The following is a 19,484-nucleotide window of genomic DNA, read 5'->3' as shown; positions in this document are numbered from 1 at the left end:
ACCTTTCAGGTGTACATTAACTTTACTGTGCTCTACCTTTCAGGTGTACAATTTTACTGTGCTCTACCTTTCAGGTGTACATTCATTTTACTGTGCTCTACCTTTCAGGTGTACATTCATTTTACTGTGCTCTACCTTTCAGGTGTACATTAACTTTACTGTGCTCTACCTTTCAGGTGTACATTCATTTACCTGTGCTCTACCTTTCAGGTGTACATTCATTTTACTGTGCTCTACCTTTCAGGTGTACATTCATTTACCTGTGCTCTACCTTTCAGGTGTACATTCATTTACCTGCGCTCTACCTTTCAGGTGTACATTCATTTACCTGTGCTCTACCTTTCAGGTGTACATTCATTTACCTGTGCTCTACATTTCAGGTGTACATTAACTTTACTGTGCTCTACCTTTCAGGTGTACATTCATTTACCTGTGCTCTACCTTTCAGGTGTACATTCATTTTACTGTGCTCTACCTTTCAGGTGTACATTCATTTTACTGTGCTCTACCTTTCAGGTGTACATTCATTTTACTGTGCTCTACCTTTCAGGTGTACATTAACTTTACTGTGCTCTACCTTTCAGGTGTACATTCATTTACCTGTGCTCTACCTTTCAGGTGTACATTCATTTTACTGTGCTCTACCTTTCAGGTGTACATTCATTTACCTGTGCTCTACCTTTCAGGTGTACATTAATTTACCTGTGCTCTACCTTTCAGGTGTACATTAATTTACCTGTGCTCTACCTTTCAGGTGTACATTCATTTTACTGTGCTCTACCTTTCAGGTGTACATTCATTTACCTGTGCTCTACCTTTCAGGTGTACATTCATTTACCTGTGCTCTACCTTTCAGGTGTACATTCATTTACCTGTGCTCTACCTTTCAGGTGTACATTCATTTACCTGTGCTCTACCTTTCAGGTGTACATTCATTTACCTGTGCTCTACCCTTCAGGTGTACATTCATTTTACTGTGCTCTACCTTTCAGGTGTACATTCATTTTACTGTGCTCTACCTTTCAGGTGTACATTAACTTTACTGTGCTCTACCTTTCAGGTGTACATTCATTTACCTGTGCTCTACCTTTCAGGTATACATTCATTTTACTGTGCTCTACCTTTCAGGTGTACATTCATTTTACTGTGCTCTACCTTTCAGGTGTACATTCATTTTACTGTGCTTTACCTTTCAGGTGTACATTCATTTACCTGTGCTCTACCTTTCAGGTATACATTAATTTTACTGTGCTCTACCTTTCAGGTGTACATTCATTTTACTGTGCTCTACCTTTCAGGTGTACATTCATTTTACTGTGCTCTACCTTTCAGGTGTACATTCATTTTACTGTGCTCTACCTTTCAGGTGTACATTCATTTTACTGTGCTCTACCTTTCAGGTGTACATTCATTTTAATGTGCTCTACCTTTCAGGTGTACATTCATTTTACTGTGCTCTACCTTTCAGGTGTACATTCATTTTACTGTGCTCTACCTTTCAGGTGTACATTAACTTTACTGTGCTCTACCTTTCAGGTGTACATTAACTTTACTGTGCTCTACCTTTCAGGTGTAAAGTCTTTCTCTTTGCTATTACTTTGTGTTGTATACAAACTACAGTTCAGTTTCCGTGAGAGTGTACAGCCTTGTTATTGGTCCAAATAACTCAACATGATGTGTTATTCATTGAACAGCTGTTGATCTGTTGCTACGGCATCTTGATTCATTAACACTCTGTATTCGCTCTAATCCTAAATGAAGGTATTGCTTGCTGTCTTTTTGGAACGATCAGTACTAACACCATGGAAATCCTTTCACTGCTGTGTGTGTTTGTGTGTGTGTGTGTGTGTGTGTGTGTGTGTGTGTGTGTGTGTGTGTGTGTGTGTGTGTGTGTGTGTGTGTGTGTGTGTGTGTGTGTGTGTGTGTGTATGCATGCATGCATGCATGCGAATAAAGGAGCAGTAATGAGTCACTGAAAGGTCACTGAAAGGTCACTGTGGAAGGACACACTATCAGTTTAACATTTACTGTTATTATTTACAAACCATGTCAGTTCAGTCCACAGATGATTGGCTGGCAAAAGCAGGAAGCATGTTTTACGCTAAATCCTGACTCTGCCATCAGCATGACGTAACAGCATTCGTTGGACCAGGCCATGTTTTTCCACTCCTCAACGGTCCAGTGTTGGTGACCGTGTGCCCACTGGAGCTGCTTCTTCTTGTTGTTTTAGCTGATAGGAGTGGAACCCGGTGAGGTTCTCTGCTGCTCCCATCGGTGACAAGGATCGACGAGTTCCAAGATGTTGTCTGTTTGTGGCCCGCCTGTGAGCTTTCATGATTCTAGCCATTTCCCTTCGACCTCTCTCATTAACGATCTGTTTTCGCCCACAGGACTGCCGCTGACTGGAAGTTTTTTTGTTTGTTGTACCATTCTCTTTTCTTTTTACCTCTTTTTCTCCCCAATTTCATGGAATCCTGTTGGTAGTTACAGTCTTGTCTCATCGCTACAACTCCCGTACGGACTCGGGAGAGGCGAAGGTCGAGAGCCGTGCGTCCTCCGAAACACAACTCGACCAAGCCGCACTGTTTCTTGGCACAATGCTCACTTAACCCGGAAGCCAGCCGCACCAATGTGTCTGGGGAAACACCGTGCACCTGGCGACCGTGTCAGCGTGCACTGCACCCGGCCCGCCACAAGAGTCGCTACAGCGCGATGGGACAAGGACAAGGACATCCCTGCCCGGCCAAACCCTCCCCTAACCCGGACAACGCTGGGCCAAACCCTCCCCTAACCCAGACGACGCTGGGCCAAACCCTCCCCTAACCCGGACGACGCTGGGCCAAACCCTCCCCTAACCCAGACGACGCTGGGCCAAACCCTCCCCTAACCCGGACGACGCTGGGCCAAACCCTCCCCTAACCCGGACAACGCCGGGCCAAACCCTCCTCTAACATGGACAACGCCGGGCCAAACCCTCCCCTAACATGGACGACGCTGGGCCAAACCCTCCCCTAACCTGGACAACGCTGGGCCAAACCCTCCCCTAACCCGGACGACGCTGGGCCAAACCCTCCCCTAACATGGACAACGCTGGGCCAAACCCTCCCCTAACCCGGACAGCGCTGGGCCAAACCCTCCCCTAACATGGACAACGCTGGGCCAAACCCTCCCCTAACATGGACAACGCTGGGCCAAACCCTCCCCTAACCCGGACGACGCTGGGCCAAACCCTCCCCTAACCAGGACGACGCTGGGCCAAACCCTCCCCGAACCCGGACAGCGCTGGGCCAAACCCTTCCCTAACCTTTCTGAGATACTGGATCCGGCACGCCTGGCGCTGATGATCATACCACGCTCAGAGTTGCTTAGGTCACTAGCTTTGCACATTCTAATGTTCAATCAAACAGTAACTGAATGCCTCGATGCCTGTCTGCCTGCTTTATATAGAGTAGCAAGCCACAGCCACGTGACTCACTGTTTGTAGAAGCGATCCATTTTTGTGAACGAGGTGTACCTAATAAAATGTCTACCATTCAACACTCAATGGTGGTGTAGGCCAGACCTGGGGACAAATACATGTGTATTTGAGTATTTGTTATTTAAATATGTTTTTCTGTGTATTTTAGTATTTTCAAATACACAGCGCAAAACAAGTACTTTTGAGTATTTTAATGGTTATTTGTAAAAACCAAATAGTAAATAATTGTTTCAAATAATATTATCAAATACCTGGATTCAATGCATGTGTATTTGTGTCAATGTATTTGACTATTTACAAATACTTTCCAAGTGTATTTACAAATACATTCCAATATTGTACTACTTGTTTTTTCAAATAAAGGTTATCTGAATACTTGTTTTAGGAAATATATTGAAATGTAATTGAAATAGCTGAAATAGTATTTGAAACCAGGTCTGGTGTATTGAAAGGTGGTATTTCAGGGACTCTATGACAGTGCTGCCTTGGGAAGCCTATTAGGTCATCATTGAACCTTGGAATGATTCATGTCAATGATTCATTTGAATGTGAATGACTCGTGAATGATTCATGTGAATTACTATTCAACACTGGTGGGTGGGAGTCGTACTGTACCTTTAATCTCGATGGTGTGGCTAACCTCATACAACACTATGTCATGTTAACGGAGGGTTAGGGATAGGTCGTACCTTTAATCTCGATGGTGTGGCTAACCTCATACAACACTATGTCATGTTAACGGAGGGTTAGGGATAGGTCGTACCTTTAATCTCGATGGTGTGGCTAACCTCATACAACACTATGTCATGTTAACGGAGGGTTAGGGATAGGTCGTACCTTTAATCTCGATGGTGTGGCTAACCTCATACAACACTATGTCATGTTAACGGAGGGTTAGGGATAGGTCGTACCTTTAATCTCGATGGTGTGGCTAACCTCATACAACACTATGTCATGTTAACGGAGGGTTAGGGATAGGTCGTACCTTTAATCTCGATGGTGTGGCTAACCTCATACAACACTATGTCATGTTAACAGAGGGTTAGGGATAGGTCGTACCTTTAATCTCGATGGTGTGGCTAACCTCATACAACACTATGTCATGTTAACGGAGGGTTAGGGATAGGTCGTACCTTTAATCTCGATGGTGGCGTTAGCAGACGGGGCCTGATCGAAGGTGTAGACACACATGTACTCCCCTGCATCCTCTCCTCGGGGCTTCTTCAGGCTGGATTTACACAAAACAAACACCACAAGTCAACCAATCCTCGTTTAGTTCTAACTCTGAAAGGCACTCTGATGTCAGAGGCATTGCCTGCGTCCCAATAATCTGTAGTTTCTTCAGAAATGTGCACTTAGGTTAGGTTAGAGGACTGTTACCCATGAGGGGCAAGCAGGGCACATACTGTAGGACCTAAACCAACCCATCTTCAACATCTCTAATAATCAGGACCAATCAAGAAACCCCCAGAAATCTAACACGGTAGAGAGGATATTTTCAAAGTTAATCAACACTTATATGTTTCAACCTCCCCCATCGGGGGAAATGAACCCCGGTCTCCAGCGTGACAGGCAGGGATCCTCAACACAACACTAAATAGGACTGAAGGGGAGAGTTCCAAGCCCCCAATCAATCATCAAAAAATATTCACTAGGATGTCAATTCAAAAAAAAGTTCTGATACTGGGGGAAGAGGGCCCAACCTATCTACTTTGTTAACCAATAAGGGCTTTATTACATGTAAGTAAATAAATAAGGAAATAGAAGGACAGATAATTATCTAAGTGCCCCTAATATCTCACAAGGACTCACCAGGCAAAACCATGCTAAACAAAACATAATAAGTGCTATATATTAACACAGAAAATAGTCTAAAGAAAGTAAAGGGCAGATAGTTAGCCTATATAAGTGCCATATACGTCCCTTATGTCTCACAGGAACACACACGGCAAAACCTGCAAGGCAATAAAAACAATGATATACACACTCTCCCATCCCCTCCACATATGGTTTTAATAAATCTTTTTCTTTTTTTTAAATGGAAGGTATTGAGTCAGTCATCAACTCGCCCAGTGTCATTATATCAAACCATCATAGTCCTAGAAACGTTTATTCTATCTCATTGAGGCCGTTAAGGACGTTGGTACCTAACCTTTATATCCAGCTCCTTTCTGAGGCTAGCCTCTGGGCCCTTGACCACCCCACACCAGACTGCTATTGTTAAACTCTCCCTACCATGACTGCTATTGTTACCATGACTGCTATTGTTAAACTCTCCCTACCATGACTGCTATTGTTACCATGACTGCTATTGTTAAACTCTCCCTACCATGACTGCTATTGTTAAACTCTCCCTACCATGATTGCTGTTGTTAAACTCTCCCTACCATGACTGCTATTGTTAAACTCTCCCTACCATGACTGCTATTGTTACCATGACTGCTATTGTTAAACTCTCCCTACCATGACTGCTATTGTTAAACTCTCCCTACCATGACTGCTATTGTTAAACTCTCCCTACCATGACTGCTATTGTTACCATGACTGCTATTGTTAAACTCTCCCTACCATGACTGCTATTGTTAAACTCTCCCTACCATGACTGCTGTTGTTAAACTCTCCCTACCATGACTGCTATTGTTAAACTCTCCCTACCATGACTGCTGTTGTTAAACTCTCCCTACCATGACTGCTGTTGTTAAACTCTCCCTACCATGACTGCTGTTGTTAAACTCTCCCTACCATGACTGCTGTTGTTAAACTCTCCCTACCATGACTGCTGTTGTTAAACTCTCCCTACCATGACTGCTGTTGTTAAACTCTCCCTACCATGACTGCTGTTGTTAAACTCTCCCTACCATGACTGCTGTTGTTAAACTCTCCCTACCATGACTGCTGTTGTTAAACTCTCCCTACCATGACTGCTGTTGTTACCATGACTGCTGTTGTTACCATGACTGCTGTTGTTACCATGACTGCTATTGTTAAACTCTCTCTACCATGACTGCTATTGTTAAACTCTCCCTACCATGACTGCTGTTGTTAAACTCTCCCTACCATGACTGCTGTTGTTACCATGACTGCTGTTGTTACCATGACTGCTGTTGTTACCATGACTGCTATTGTTAAACTCTCCCTACCATGACTGCTATTGTTAAACTCTCCCTACCATGACTGCTATTGTTAAACTCTCCCTACCATGACTGCTGTTGTTAAACTCTCCCTACCATGACTGCTGTTGTTAAACTCTCCCTACCATGACTGCTGTTGTTAAACTCTCCCTACCATGACTGCTATTGTTACCATGACTGCTGTTGTTAAACTCTCCCTACCATGACTGCTGTTGTTAAACTCTCCCTAACATGACTGCTGTTGTTACCATGACTGCTGTTGTTAAACTCTCCCTACCATGACTGCTGTTGTTAAACTCTCCCTACCATGACTGCTGTTGTTAAACTCTCCCTACCATGACTGCTGTTGTTACCATGACTGCTGTTGTTAAACTCTCCCTACCATGACTGCTGTTGTTACCATGACTGCTGTTGTTAAACTCTCCCTACCATGACTGCTGTTGTTACCATGACTGCTGTTGTTAAACTCTCCCTACCATGACTGCTGTTGTTACCATGACTGCTATGGTTAAACTCTCCCTACCATGACTGCTGTTGTTAAACTCTCCCTACCATGACTGCTGTTGTTACCATGACTGCTGTTGTTAAACTCTCCCTACCATGACTGCTGTTGTTACCATGACTGCTATGGTTAAACTCTCCCTACCATGACTGCTGTTGTTACCATGACTGCTGTTGTTAAACTCTCCCTACCATGACTGATGTTGTTACCATGACTGCTGTTGTTAAACTCTCCCTACCATGACTGCTGTTGTTACCATGACTGATGTTGTTACCATGACTGCTGTTGTTAAACTCTCCCTACCATGACTGCTATTGTTAAACTCTCCCTACCATGACTGCTATGGTTAAACTCTCCCTACCATGACTGCTATTGTTAAACTCTCCCTACCATGACTGCTATTGTTAAACTCTCCCTACCATGACTGCTATGGTTAAACTCTCCCTACCATGACTGCTATTGTTAAACTCTCCCTACCATGACTGCTATTGTTAAACTCTCCCTACCATGACTGCTATGGTTAAACTCTCCCTACCATGACTGCTGTTGTTAAACTCTCCCTACCATGACTGCTATTGTTAAACTCTCCCTACCATGACTGCTATTGTTAAACTCTCCCTACCATGACTGCTATTGTTAAACTCTCCCTACCATGACTGCTATTGTTAAACTCTCCCTACCATGACTGATGTTGTTACCATGGCTGCTGTTGTTAAACTCTCCCTACCATGACTGCTGTTGTTAAACTCTCCCTACCATGACTGCTGTTGTTACCATGACTGCTGTTGTTACCATGACTGCTGTTGTTACCATGACTGCTATTGTTAAACTCTCCCTACCATGACTGCTATTGTTAAACTCTCCCTACCATGACTGCTATTGTTAAACTCTCCCTACCATGACTGCTGTTGTTAAACTCTCCCTACCATGACTGCTGTTGTTAAACTCTCCCTACCATGACTGCTGTTGTTAAACTCTCCCTACCATGACTGCTATTGTTACCATGACTGCTGTTGTTAAACTCTCCCTACCATGACTGCTGTTGTTAAACTCTCCCTACCATGACTGCTGTTGTTACCATGACTGCTGTTGTTAAACTCTCCCTACCATGACTGCTGTTGTTAAACTCTCCCTACCATGACTGCTGTTGTTAAACTCTCCCTACCATGACTGCTGTTGTTACCATGACTGCTGTTGTTAAACTCTCCCTACCATGACTGCTGTTGTTACCATGACTGCTGTTGTTAAACTCTCCCTACCATGACTGCTGTTGTTACCATGACTGCTGTTGTTAAACTCTCCCTACCATGACTGCTGTTGTTACCATGACTGCTATGGTTAAACTCTCCCTACCATGACTGCTGTTGTTAAACTCTCCCTACCATGACTGCTGTTGTTACCATGACTGCTGTTGTTAAACTCTCCCTACCATGACTGCTGTTGTTACCATGACTGCTATGGTTAAACTCTCCCTACCATGACTGCTGTTGTTACCATGACTGCTGTTGTTAAACTCTCCCTACCATGACTGATGTTGTTACCATGACTGCTGTTGTTAAACTCTCCCTACCATGACTGCTGTTGTTACCATGACTGATGTTGTTACCATGACTGCTGTTGTTAAACTCTCCCTAACATGACTGCTATTGTTAAACTCTCCCTACCATGACTGCTATGGTTAAACTCTCCCTACCATGACTGCTATTGTTAAACTCTCCCTACCATGACTGCTATTGTTAAACTCTCCCTACCATGACTGCTATGGTTAAACTCTCCCTACCATGACTGCTATTGTTAAACTCTCCCTACCATGACTGCTATTGTTAAACTCTCCCTACCATGACTGCTATGGTTAAACTGTCCCTACCATGACTGCTGTTGTTAAACTCTCCCTACCATGACTGCTATTGTTAAACTCTCCCTACCATGACTGCTATTGTTAAACTCTCCCTACCATGACTGCTATTGTTAAACTCTCCCTACCATGACTGCTATTGTTAAACTCTCCCTACCATGACTGATGTTGTTACCATGGCTGCTGTTGTTAAACTCTCCCTACCATGACTGCTGTTGTTAAACTCTCCCTACCATGACTGATGTTGTTACCATGACTGCTATTGTTAAACTCTCCCTACCATGACTGCTATTGTTAAACTCTCCCTACCATGACTGCTATGGTTAAACTCTCCCTACCATGACTGATGTTGTTACCATGACTGCTGTTGTTAAACTCTCCCTACCATGACTGCTATTGTTAAACTCTCCCTACCATGACTGCTATTGTTAAACTCTCCCTACCATGACTGCTATTGTTAAACTCTCCCTACCATGACTGCTGTTGTTAAACTCTCCCTACCATGACTGCTATTGTTAAACTCTCCCTACCATGACTGCTGTTGTTACCATGACTGCTGTTGTTAAACTCTCCCTACCATGACTGCTGTTGTTACCATGACTGCTATGGTTAAACTCTCCCTACCATGACTGCTGTTGTTAAACTCTCCCTACCATGACTGCTGTTGTTACCATGACTGCTGTTGTTAAACTCTCCCTACCATGACTGCTATTGTTAAACTCTCCCTACCATGACTGCTGTTGTTAAACTCTCCCTACCATGACTGCTATTGTTAAACTCTCCCTACCATGACTGCTGTTGTTAAACTCTCCCTACCATGACTGCTGTTGTTAAACTCTCCCTACCATGACTGCTGTTGTTACCATGACTGCTGTGGTTAAACTCTCCCTACCATGACTGCTATTGTTAAACTCTCCCTACCATGACTGCTGTTGTTACCATGACTGCTATTGTTAAACTCTCCCTACCATGACTGCTATTGTTAAACTCTCCCTACCATGACTGCTGTTGTTACCATGACTGCTGTTGTTAAACTCTCCCTACCATGACTGCTGTTGTTAAACTCTCCCTACCATGACTGCTATTGTTAAACTCTCCCTACCATGACTGCTGTTGTTACCATGACTGCTGTTGTTAAACTCTCCCTACCATGACTGCTATTGTTAAACTCTCCCTACCATGACTGCTGTTGTTACCATGACTGCTGTTGTTAAACTCTCCCTACCATGACTGCTGTTGTTACCATGGCTGCTATTGTTAAACTCTCCCTACCATGACTGCTGTTGTTACCATGACTGCTATGGTTAAACTCTCCCTACCATGACTGCTATTGTTACCATGGCTGCTATTGTTAAACTCTCCCTACCATGACTGCTGTTGTTACCATGGCTGCTATTGTTAAACTCTCCCTACCATGACTGCTGTTGTTACCATGACTGCTATGGTTAAACTCTCCCTACCATGACTGCTATTGTTAAACTCTCCCTACCATGACTGCTGTTGTTACCATGGCTGCTATTGTTAAACTCTCCCTACCATGACTGCTGTTGTTACCATGGCTGCTATTGTTAAACTCTCCCTACCATGACTGCTGTTGTTACCATGACTGCTATGGTTAAACTCTCCCTACCATGACTGCTATTGTTAAACTCTCCCTACCATGACTGCTATTGTTAAACTCTCCCTACCATGACTGCTATTGTTAAACTCTCCCTACCATGACTGCTGTTGTTACCATGACTGCTATTGTTAAACTCTCCCTACCATGACTGCTGTTGTTACCATGGCTGCTATTGTTAAACTCTCCCTACCATGACTGCTGTTGTTACCATGACTGCTATTGTTAAACTCGCCCTACCATGACTGCTGTTGTTACCATGACTGCTATTGTTAAACTCTCCCTACCATGACTGCTGTTGTTACCATGACTGCTGTTGTTAAACTCTCCCTACCATGACTGCTATGGTTAAACTCTCCCTACCATGACTGCTGTTGTTAAACTCTTATAGATGGGGACGTACTAGTACTCAGTGTTGGCTCTCTCTCCGCGGGTCTCTTGGATCTCCTCCCCATTCTTCATCCAGAAGCTCTCGATGTGGGCGCTGTGGGCTGAAGTTAGGTTGCACTGTAAAGTGATGGGCAGGCTGTGGCGATCAGTGGGCAGCATGATGTGGTCCGACGAGTTGATGGAAGGCTCTGAAACACCAATAAGACACTTCCAATATTCAATTACATTTCAATACATTCAATTCATGAAGTAAAACTGACATTCCAATTCATTGAAAAACAATGAGGAAAATGTACATTTCAGTTGATGGAAGGCTCTGAAACACCAATAAGACACAATTCCATTTCAAATTGTATCTTATTCTTGTAATTTCAATGTAGTTAATTGAAATTAGTTGAAATGCAATGAGGAAAATTGGATTGGAATTTCAGGCTACTCCCAGATTTGACTGAATTGAAATGGAATTGACCCCAGCCCTGATAGAGACATCACACAGGCTTGTGTTACTAAACAACCCTGTAGTTCACTTGAAACAAGCATAATGAGTAGTAGACACATACAGTATGAGTACTTTCCCCTACCAGAGCCATACACATACAGTATGAGTACTTTCCCCTACCAGAGCCGTACACATACAGTATGAGTACTTTCCCATACCAGAGCCATACACATACAGTATGAGTACTTTCCCATACCAGAGCCATACACATACTGTATGAGTACTTTCCCATACCAGAGCCGTACACATACACTATGAGTACTTTCTCATGCCAGAGCCATACACATACTGTATGAGTACTTTCCCATACCAGAGCCGTACACATACTGTATGAGTACTTTCCCATACCAGAGCCATACACATACAGTATGAGTACTTTCCGCTACCAGAGCCGTACACATACTGTATGAGTACTTTCCCATACCAGAGCCATACACATACAGTATGAGTACTTTCCCCTACTAGAGCCATACACATACTGTATGAGTACTTTCCCCTACCAGAGCCGTACACATACTGTATGAGTACTTTCCCATACCAGAGCCATACACATACAGTATGAGTACTTTCCGCTACCAGAGCCGTACACATACTGTACAGTATGAGTACTTTCCCCTACCAGAGCCGTACACATACAGTATGAGTACTTTCCCCTACCAGAGCCGTACACATACTGTACAGTATGAGTACTTTCCCCTACCAGAGCCGTACACATACAGTATGAGTACTTTCCCCTACCAGAGCCGCACACATACAGTATGAGTACTTTCCCCTACCAGAGCCGTACACATACTGTACAGCATGAGTACTTTCCCCTACCAAAGCCGTACACATACACTATGAGTACTTTCCCATACCAGAGCCGTACACATACACTATAAGTACTTTCCCATACCAGAGCCATACACATACAGTATGAGTACTTTTCCATACCAGAGCCATACACATACTGTATGAGTACTTTCCCATACCAGAGCCGTACACATACTGTACAGTATGAGTACTTTGCCCTACCAGAGCCGTACACATACTGTATGAGTACTTTCCCCTACCAGAGCCGTACACATACAGTATGAGTACTTTCCCATACCAGAGCCATACACATACAGTATGAGTACTTTCCGCTACCAGAGCCGTACACATACTGTACAGTATGAGTACTTTCCCCTACCAGAGCCGTACACATACAGTATGAGTACTTTCCCCTACCAGAGCCGTACACATACAGTATGAGTACTTTCCCCTACCATAGCCGTACACATACAGTATGAGTACTTTCCCCTACCAGAGCCATACACATACTGTACAGTATGAGTACTTTCCCCTACCAGAGCCGTACACATACAGTATGAGTACTTTCCCCTACCAGAGCCGTACACATACTGTACAGTATGAGTACTTTCCCCTACCAGAGCCGTACACATACAGTATGAGTACTTTCCCCTACCAGAGCCGTACACATACTGTACAGTATGAGTACTTTCCCCTACCAGAGCCGTACACATACAGTATGAGTACTTTCCCCTACCAGAGCCGTACACATACAGTATGAGTACTTTCCCCTACCAGAGCCGTACACATACTGTACAGTATGAGTACTTTCCCATACCAGAGCCGTACACATACAGTATGAGTACTTTCACCTACCAGAGCCGTACACATACAGTACGAGTACTTTCCCCTACCAGAGCCGTACACATACTGTACAGTATGAGTACTTTCCCCTACCAGAGCCGTACACATACTGTACAGTATGAGTACTTTCCCCTACCAGAGCCGTACACATACACTATGAGTACTTTCCCCTACCAGAGCCATACACATACTGTACAGTATGAGTACTTTCCCCTACCAGAGCCGTACACATACAGTATGAGTACTTTCCCCTACCAGAGCCGTACACATACACTATGAGTACTTTCCCATACCAGAGCCATACACATACAGTATGAGTACTTTTCCATACCAGAGCCATACACATACTGTATGAGTACTTTCCCATACCAGAGCCGTACACATACTGTACAGTATGAGTACTTTCCCCTACCAGAGCCGTACACATGCTGTATGAGTACTTTCCCATACCAGAGCCATACACATACAGTATGAGTACTTTCCGCTACCAGAGCCGTACACATACTGTACAGTATGAGTACTTTCCCCTACCAGAGCCGTACATATACAGTATGAGTACTTTCCCCTACCAGAGCCGTACACATACTGTACAGTATGAGTACTTTCCCCTACCAGAGCCGTACACATACAGTATGAGTACTTTCCTCTACCAGAGCCGTACACATACAGTATGAGTACTTTCCCCTACCAGAGCCATACACATACTGTACAGTATGAGTACTTTCCCCTACCAGAGCCGTACACATACAGTATGAGTACTTTCCTCTACCAGAGCCGTACACATACAGTATGAGTACTTTCCCCTACCAGAGCCATACACATACTGTACAGTATGAGTACTTTCCCCTACCAGAGCCGTACACATACAGTATGAGTACTTTCCCCTACCAGAGCCGTACACATACTGTACAGTATGAGTACTTTCCCCTACCAGAGCCGTACACATACAGTATGAGTACTTTCCCCTACCAGAGCCGTACACATACTGTACAGTATGAGTACTTTCCCCTACCAGAGCCGTACACATACAGTATGAGTACTTTCCCCTACCAGAGCCGTACACATACAGTATGAGTACTTTCCCCTACCAGAGCCGTACACATACTGTACAGTATGAGTACTTTCCCATACCAGAGCCGTACACATACAGTATGAGTACTTTCACCTACCAGAGCCGTACACATACAGTATGAGTACTTTCCCCTACCAGAGCCGTACACATACAGTATGAGTACTTTCCCCTACCAGAGCCGTACACATACAGTATGAGTACTTTCACCTACCAGAGCCGTACACATACAGTATGAGTACTTTCCCATACCAGAGCCGTACACATACAGTATGAGTACTTTCCCCTACCAGAGCCGTACACATACAGTATGAGTACTTTCCCCTACCAGAGCCGTACACATACAGTATGAGTACTTTCCCATACCAGAGCCGTACACATACAGTATGAGTACTTTCCCATACCAGAGCCGTACACATACAGTATGAGTACTTTCCCCTACCAGAGCCGTACACATACAGTATGAGTACTTTCACCTACCAGAGCCGTACACATACAGTATGAGTACTTTCCCCTACCAGAGCCATACACATACAGTATGAGTACTTTCCCATACCAGAGCCATACACATACAGTATGAGTACTTTCCCCTACCAGAGCCGTACACATACAGTATGAGTACTTTCCCCTACCAGAGCCGTACACATACAGTATGAGTACTTTCCCCTACCAGAGCCGTACACATACTGTACAGTATGAGTACTTTCCCCTACCAGAGCCGTACACATACAGTATGAGTACTTTCCCCTACCAGAGCCGTACACATACTGTACAGTATGAGTACTTTCCCATACCAGAGCCGTACACATACAGTATGAGTACTTTCCCCTACCAGAGCCGTACACATACAGTATGAGTACTTTCCCCTACCAGAGCCGTACACATACTGTACAGTATGAGTACTTTCCCCTACCAGAGCCGTACACATACAGTATGAGTACTTTCCCATACCAGAGCCGTACACATACAGTATGAGTACTTTCCCATACCAGAGCCGTACACATACAGTATGAGTACTTTCCCCTACCAGAGCCGTACACATACAGTATGAGTACTTTCCCCTACCAGAGCCGTACACATACAGTATGAGTACTTTCCCCTACCAGAGCCGTACACATACAGTATGAGTACTTTCACCTACCAGAGCCGTACACATACAGTATGAGTACTTTCCCCTACCAGAGCCGTACACATACAGTATGAGTACTTTCACCTACCAGAGCCGTACACATACAGTATGAGTACTTTCCCCTACCAGAGCCGTACACATACAGTATGAGTACTTTCCCATACCAGAGCCGTACACATACAGTATGAGTACTTTCCCATACCAGAGCCATACACATAAACAGGATGTCTATAAATGTCTCTGGTCTCTACCTCCAATGATTTGTAGACAGAGCAGTCAGTGTTGGTTTGAAATCTACTTGGCATCCAGCAATTCAGCACAGAAGCTTGTAGAGCTGACATAGGGGTTAAAGGTTAGAGATGAGGGTTCTGGGACTGGGTAGTGATTTAGGGCTAGTGTTTGATAGGTTTCCATGTCCTTCATAACCCAGAACCATATATATTTATATAAATACATACTGAACAAAAATATAAACGCAACATGTAAAGTGATGGTCCCGTGTGTCATGAGCTGAAATAAAACATTCCAGAAATGTTCCATACACACAAAAAGCGTATTTCTCTCAAATACACCAATTGATGTTTCTCTGTTTGTCAGCATTTCTCCTTTGCCAAGATAATCCATCCACCTGACAGCTGGGGCATATCAAGAACCTGATTAAACAGCATGATCATTACACAGGTGCACCTTGTGCTGGGGACAATTAAAGGCCACTCTAAAATGTGCAGTTTTGCCACCCAACACAATGCCACAGATGTCTCAAGTTTTGAGGGAGTGTGGAATTGGCATGTTGACTACAGGAATGTCCACCAGAGCTGTTGCCAGATAATTGAATGCTAATCTCTCTACCATAAGCTGCCTCCAATGCTGTTTTAGAGAATTTGGCAGTACGTCCAAACGGCGTCACAACCGAATAACATGTGTATGACGTCGTGTGGGCGAGCGGTTTGCTGATGTCAACGTTGTGAACAGAGTGCCCCATGGTGGGAGGGAACCTTACTTAACACTGTGGTCTCAGTATAGACGACAGGAGGGACCTCTACTAAACACTATGGTCACAGTGTAGACGACGGGAGGGACCTCTACTAAACAATATGGTCTCAGTGTAGACGACAGGAGGGACCTCTACTAAACACTATGGTCTCAGTGTAGACGACGGGAGGGACCTCTACTTAACACTATGGTCTCAGTGTAGACGACGGGAGGGACCTCTACTTAACACTATGGTCTCAGTGTAGACGACGGGAGGGACCTCTACTTAACAATATGGTCTCAGTGTAGACGACGGGAGGGACCTCTACTTAACACTATGGTCTCAGTGTAGACGACGGGAGGGACCTCTACTTAACAATATGGTCTCAGTGTAGACGACGGGAGGGACCTCTACTTAACACTATGGTCTCAGTGTAGACGACGGGAGGGACCTCTACTAAACACTATGGTCTCAGTGTAGACGACAGGAGGGACCTCTAATTAACACTATGGTCTCAGTGTAGACGACGGGAGGGACCTCTACTAAACACTATGGTCTCAGTGTAGACGACAGGAGGGACCTCTACTAAACAATATGGTCTCAGTGTAGACGACGGGAGGGACCTCTACTTAACACTGTGGTCTCAGTGTAGACGACAGGAGGGAACCTTACTAAACACTATGGTCTCAGTGTAGACGACGGGAGGGACCTCTACTTAACAATATGGTCTCAGTGTAGACGACAGGAGGGACCTCTACTTAACACTATGGTCTCAGTGTAGACGACGGGAGGGACCTCTACTAAACACTATGGTCTCAGTGTAGACGACGGGAGGGACCTCTACTTAACACTATGGTCTCAGTGTAGACGACAGGAGGGACCTCTACTTAACACTATGGTCTCAGTGTAGACGACAGGAGGGACCTCTACTTAACAATATGGTCTCAGTGTAGACGACAGGAGGGACCTCTACTTAACACTATGGTCTCAGTGTAGACGACGGGAGGGACCTCTACTAAACACTATGGTCTCAGTGTAGACGACGGGAGGGACCTCTACTAAACACTATGGTCTCAGTGTAGACGACGGGAGGGACCTCTACTTAACACTATGGTCTCAGTGTAGATGACGGGAGGGACCTCTACTAAACAATATGGTCTCAGTGTAGACGACAGGAGGGACCTCTACTTAACACTATGGTCTCAGTGTAGACGACGGGAGGGACCTCTACTAAACACTATGGTCTCAGTGTAGACGACGGGAGGGACCTCTACTTAACACTATGGTCTCAGTGTAGACGACGGGAGGGACCTCTACTAAACACTATGGTCTCAGTGTAGACGACGGGAGGGACCTCTACTTAACACTATGGTCTCATTGTAGACGACGGGAGGGACCTCTACTAAACACTATGGTCTCAGTGTAGACGACGGGAGGGACCTCTACTTAACACTATGGTCTGTGTAGACGACGGGAGGGACCTCTACTTAACACTATGGTCTCAGTGTAGACGACAGGAGGGACCTCTACTAAACACTATGGTCTCAGTGTAGACGACGGGAGGGACCTCTACTAAACACTATGGTCTCAGTGTAGACGACAGGAGGGACCTCTACTAAACACTATGGTCTCAGTGTAGATGACGGGAGGGACCTCTACTAAACACTATGGTCTCAGTGTAGACGACGGGAGGGACCTCTACTAAACACTATGGTCTCAGTGTAGACGACGGGAGGGACCTCTACTTAACACTATGGTCTCAGTGTAGATGACGGGAGGGACCTCTACTAAACACTATGGTCTCAGTGTAGACGACGGGAGGGACCTCTACTTAACACTATGGTCTCAGTGTAGACGACGGGAGGGACCTCTACTAAACACTATGGTCTCAGTGTAGACGACGGGAGGGACCTCTACTTAACACTATGGTCTCAGTGTAGACGACGGGAGGGACCTCTACTTAACACTATGGTCTCAGTGTAGACGACGGGAGGGACCTCTACTAAACACTATGGTCTCAGTGTAGACGACGGGAGGGACCTCTACTAAACACTATGGTCTCAGTGTAGACGACGGGAGGGACCTCTACTTAACACTATGGTCTCAGTGTAAACTGCAAGACCTAGGAGGCTGCATGGGATACACTGGGAGAAGCTGAAAGACCTAGGAGGCTGTATGGGGTACACTGGGAGATGCTGCAAGACCTAGGAGGCTGCATGTGATACACTGGGAGATGCTGCAAGACCTAGGAGGCTGTATGGGGTACACTGGGAGATGCTGCAAGACCTAGGAGGCTGTATGGGGTACACTGGGAGAATCTGCAAGACCTAGGGGGCTACATGGGATACACTGGGAGAAGCTGCAAGATATAGGAGGCTGTATGGGGTACACTGGGAGATCTAGTGAAGTTGCTAACTAAGGAGCTGAGGCACAGAGGGAGATTGTTCTTCATTTTCAGGATGTATGGGGGGTGCACAGAGGGAGAGCTCTGCTATTTATTCATTTTCAGGGTGTATGGTTGGTGATTTGGTATTTGGTATTCATTAGGATCCCCATTAGCGGCTGCAAAAGCATCAGCTACTCTTCCTGGGGTCCACATGAAACATGACATAATACATAGTACAGAACGTTATTAGTGAAGGACTGAACTACATACATTTAAAACGTCACACACAGCCTACATATCAGCACATACACACGACATCTAGGTCTAATACATAGTACAGTGCACATTACAATACAAGGTATATAAAATGGCTCTTCACAGTCCCCTTTGTGCAGTAAGGTGTTCTTTTAATCTGGTATTATTGCTAGTTTGAGTTGCCTGGGGTTGGCAGAGTTCCATGTAGTCGTGGACTCTATTTAATACTGTGTGTTTCCCAGCCTCCGTTCTGGACCTGGGGACTGTGAAGAGAGACGGCTGGTTGCATGTCTTGTGTGGCACCGATGAGTGTGTGAACTGTGTGCCAACTACTTGAACAGACAGTTGGGTACCTTCAACACATCAACACATCGCACAAAGACCAGTAGTGATGCAGTCAATCTCTCAGCTTTGCGCCAGGAGAGACTGATATGCATTTTTGCGGACTCTTTCCCTCCATGTACAGTACATCTAAGTGCGATACGTGCTGCTTTGATTCTGGACCGATTGCAATTTACCTATGTCCTTCTTTTTTCGCACATGACCACACAGCTGGGCAGTAGT

General features: G+C 44.8%; 1 protein-coding gene across 1 annotated transcript in view; it reads right to left on the bottom strand.

The window, feature by feature from the left end:
- The window catches only part of LOC120051679 (neuroplastin-like), a 40,332-nt gene that overhangs the window by 15,998 nt on the left and 4,850 nt on the right, over window positions 1-19,484 (bottom strand). Inside the window, exons 2-3 of the mRNA XM_038998570.1 lie at window positions 10,988-11,162; window positions 4,612-4,706 (exon numbers count right to left, since the gene is read on the bottom strand). Of these exons, the coding sequence (XP_038854498.1) occupies window positions 4,612-4,706; window positions 10,988-11,162 (270 nt within the window). The remainder of the gene's footprint in view (window positions 1-4,611; window positions 4,707-10,987; window positions 11,163-19,484) is intronic.

This window comes from Salvelinus namaycush, chromosome 8 (genome assembly GCF_016432855.1).
Source record: "Salvelinus namaycush isolate Seneca chromosome 8, SaNama_1.0, whole genome shotgun sequence".
Classification (NCBI taxonomy): Eukaryota; Metazoa; Chordata; class Actinopteri; order Salmoniformes; family Salmonidae; genus Salvelinus; species Salvelinus namaycush.
This window is presented reverse-complemented; position numbering and strand designations above follow the sequence as displayed.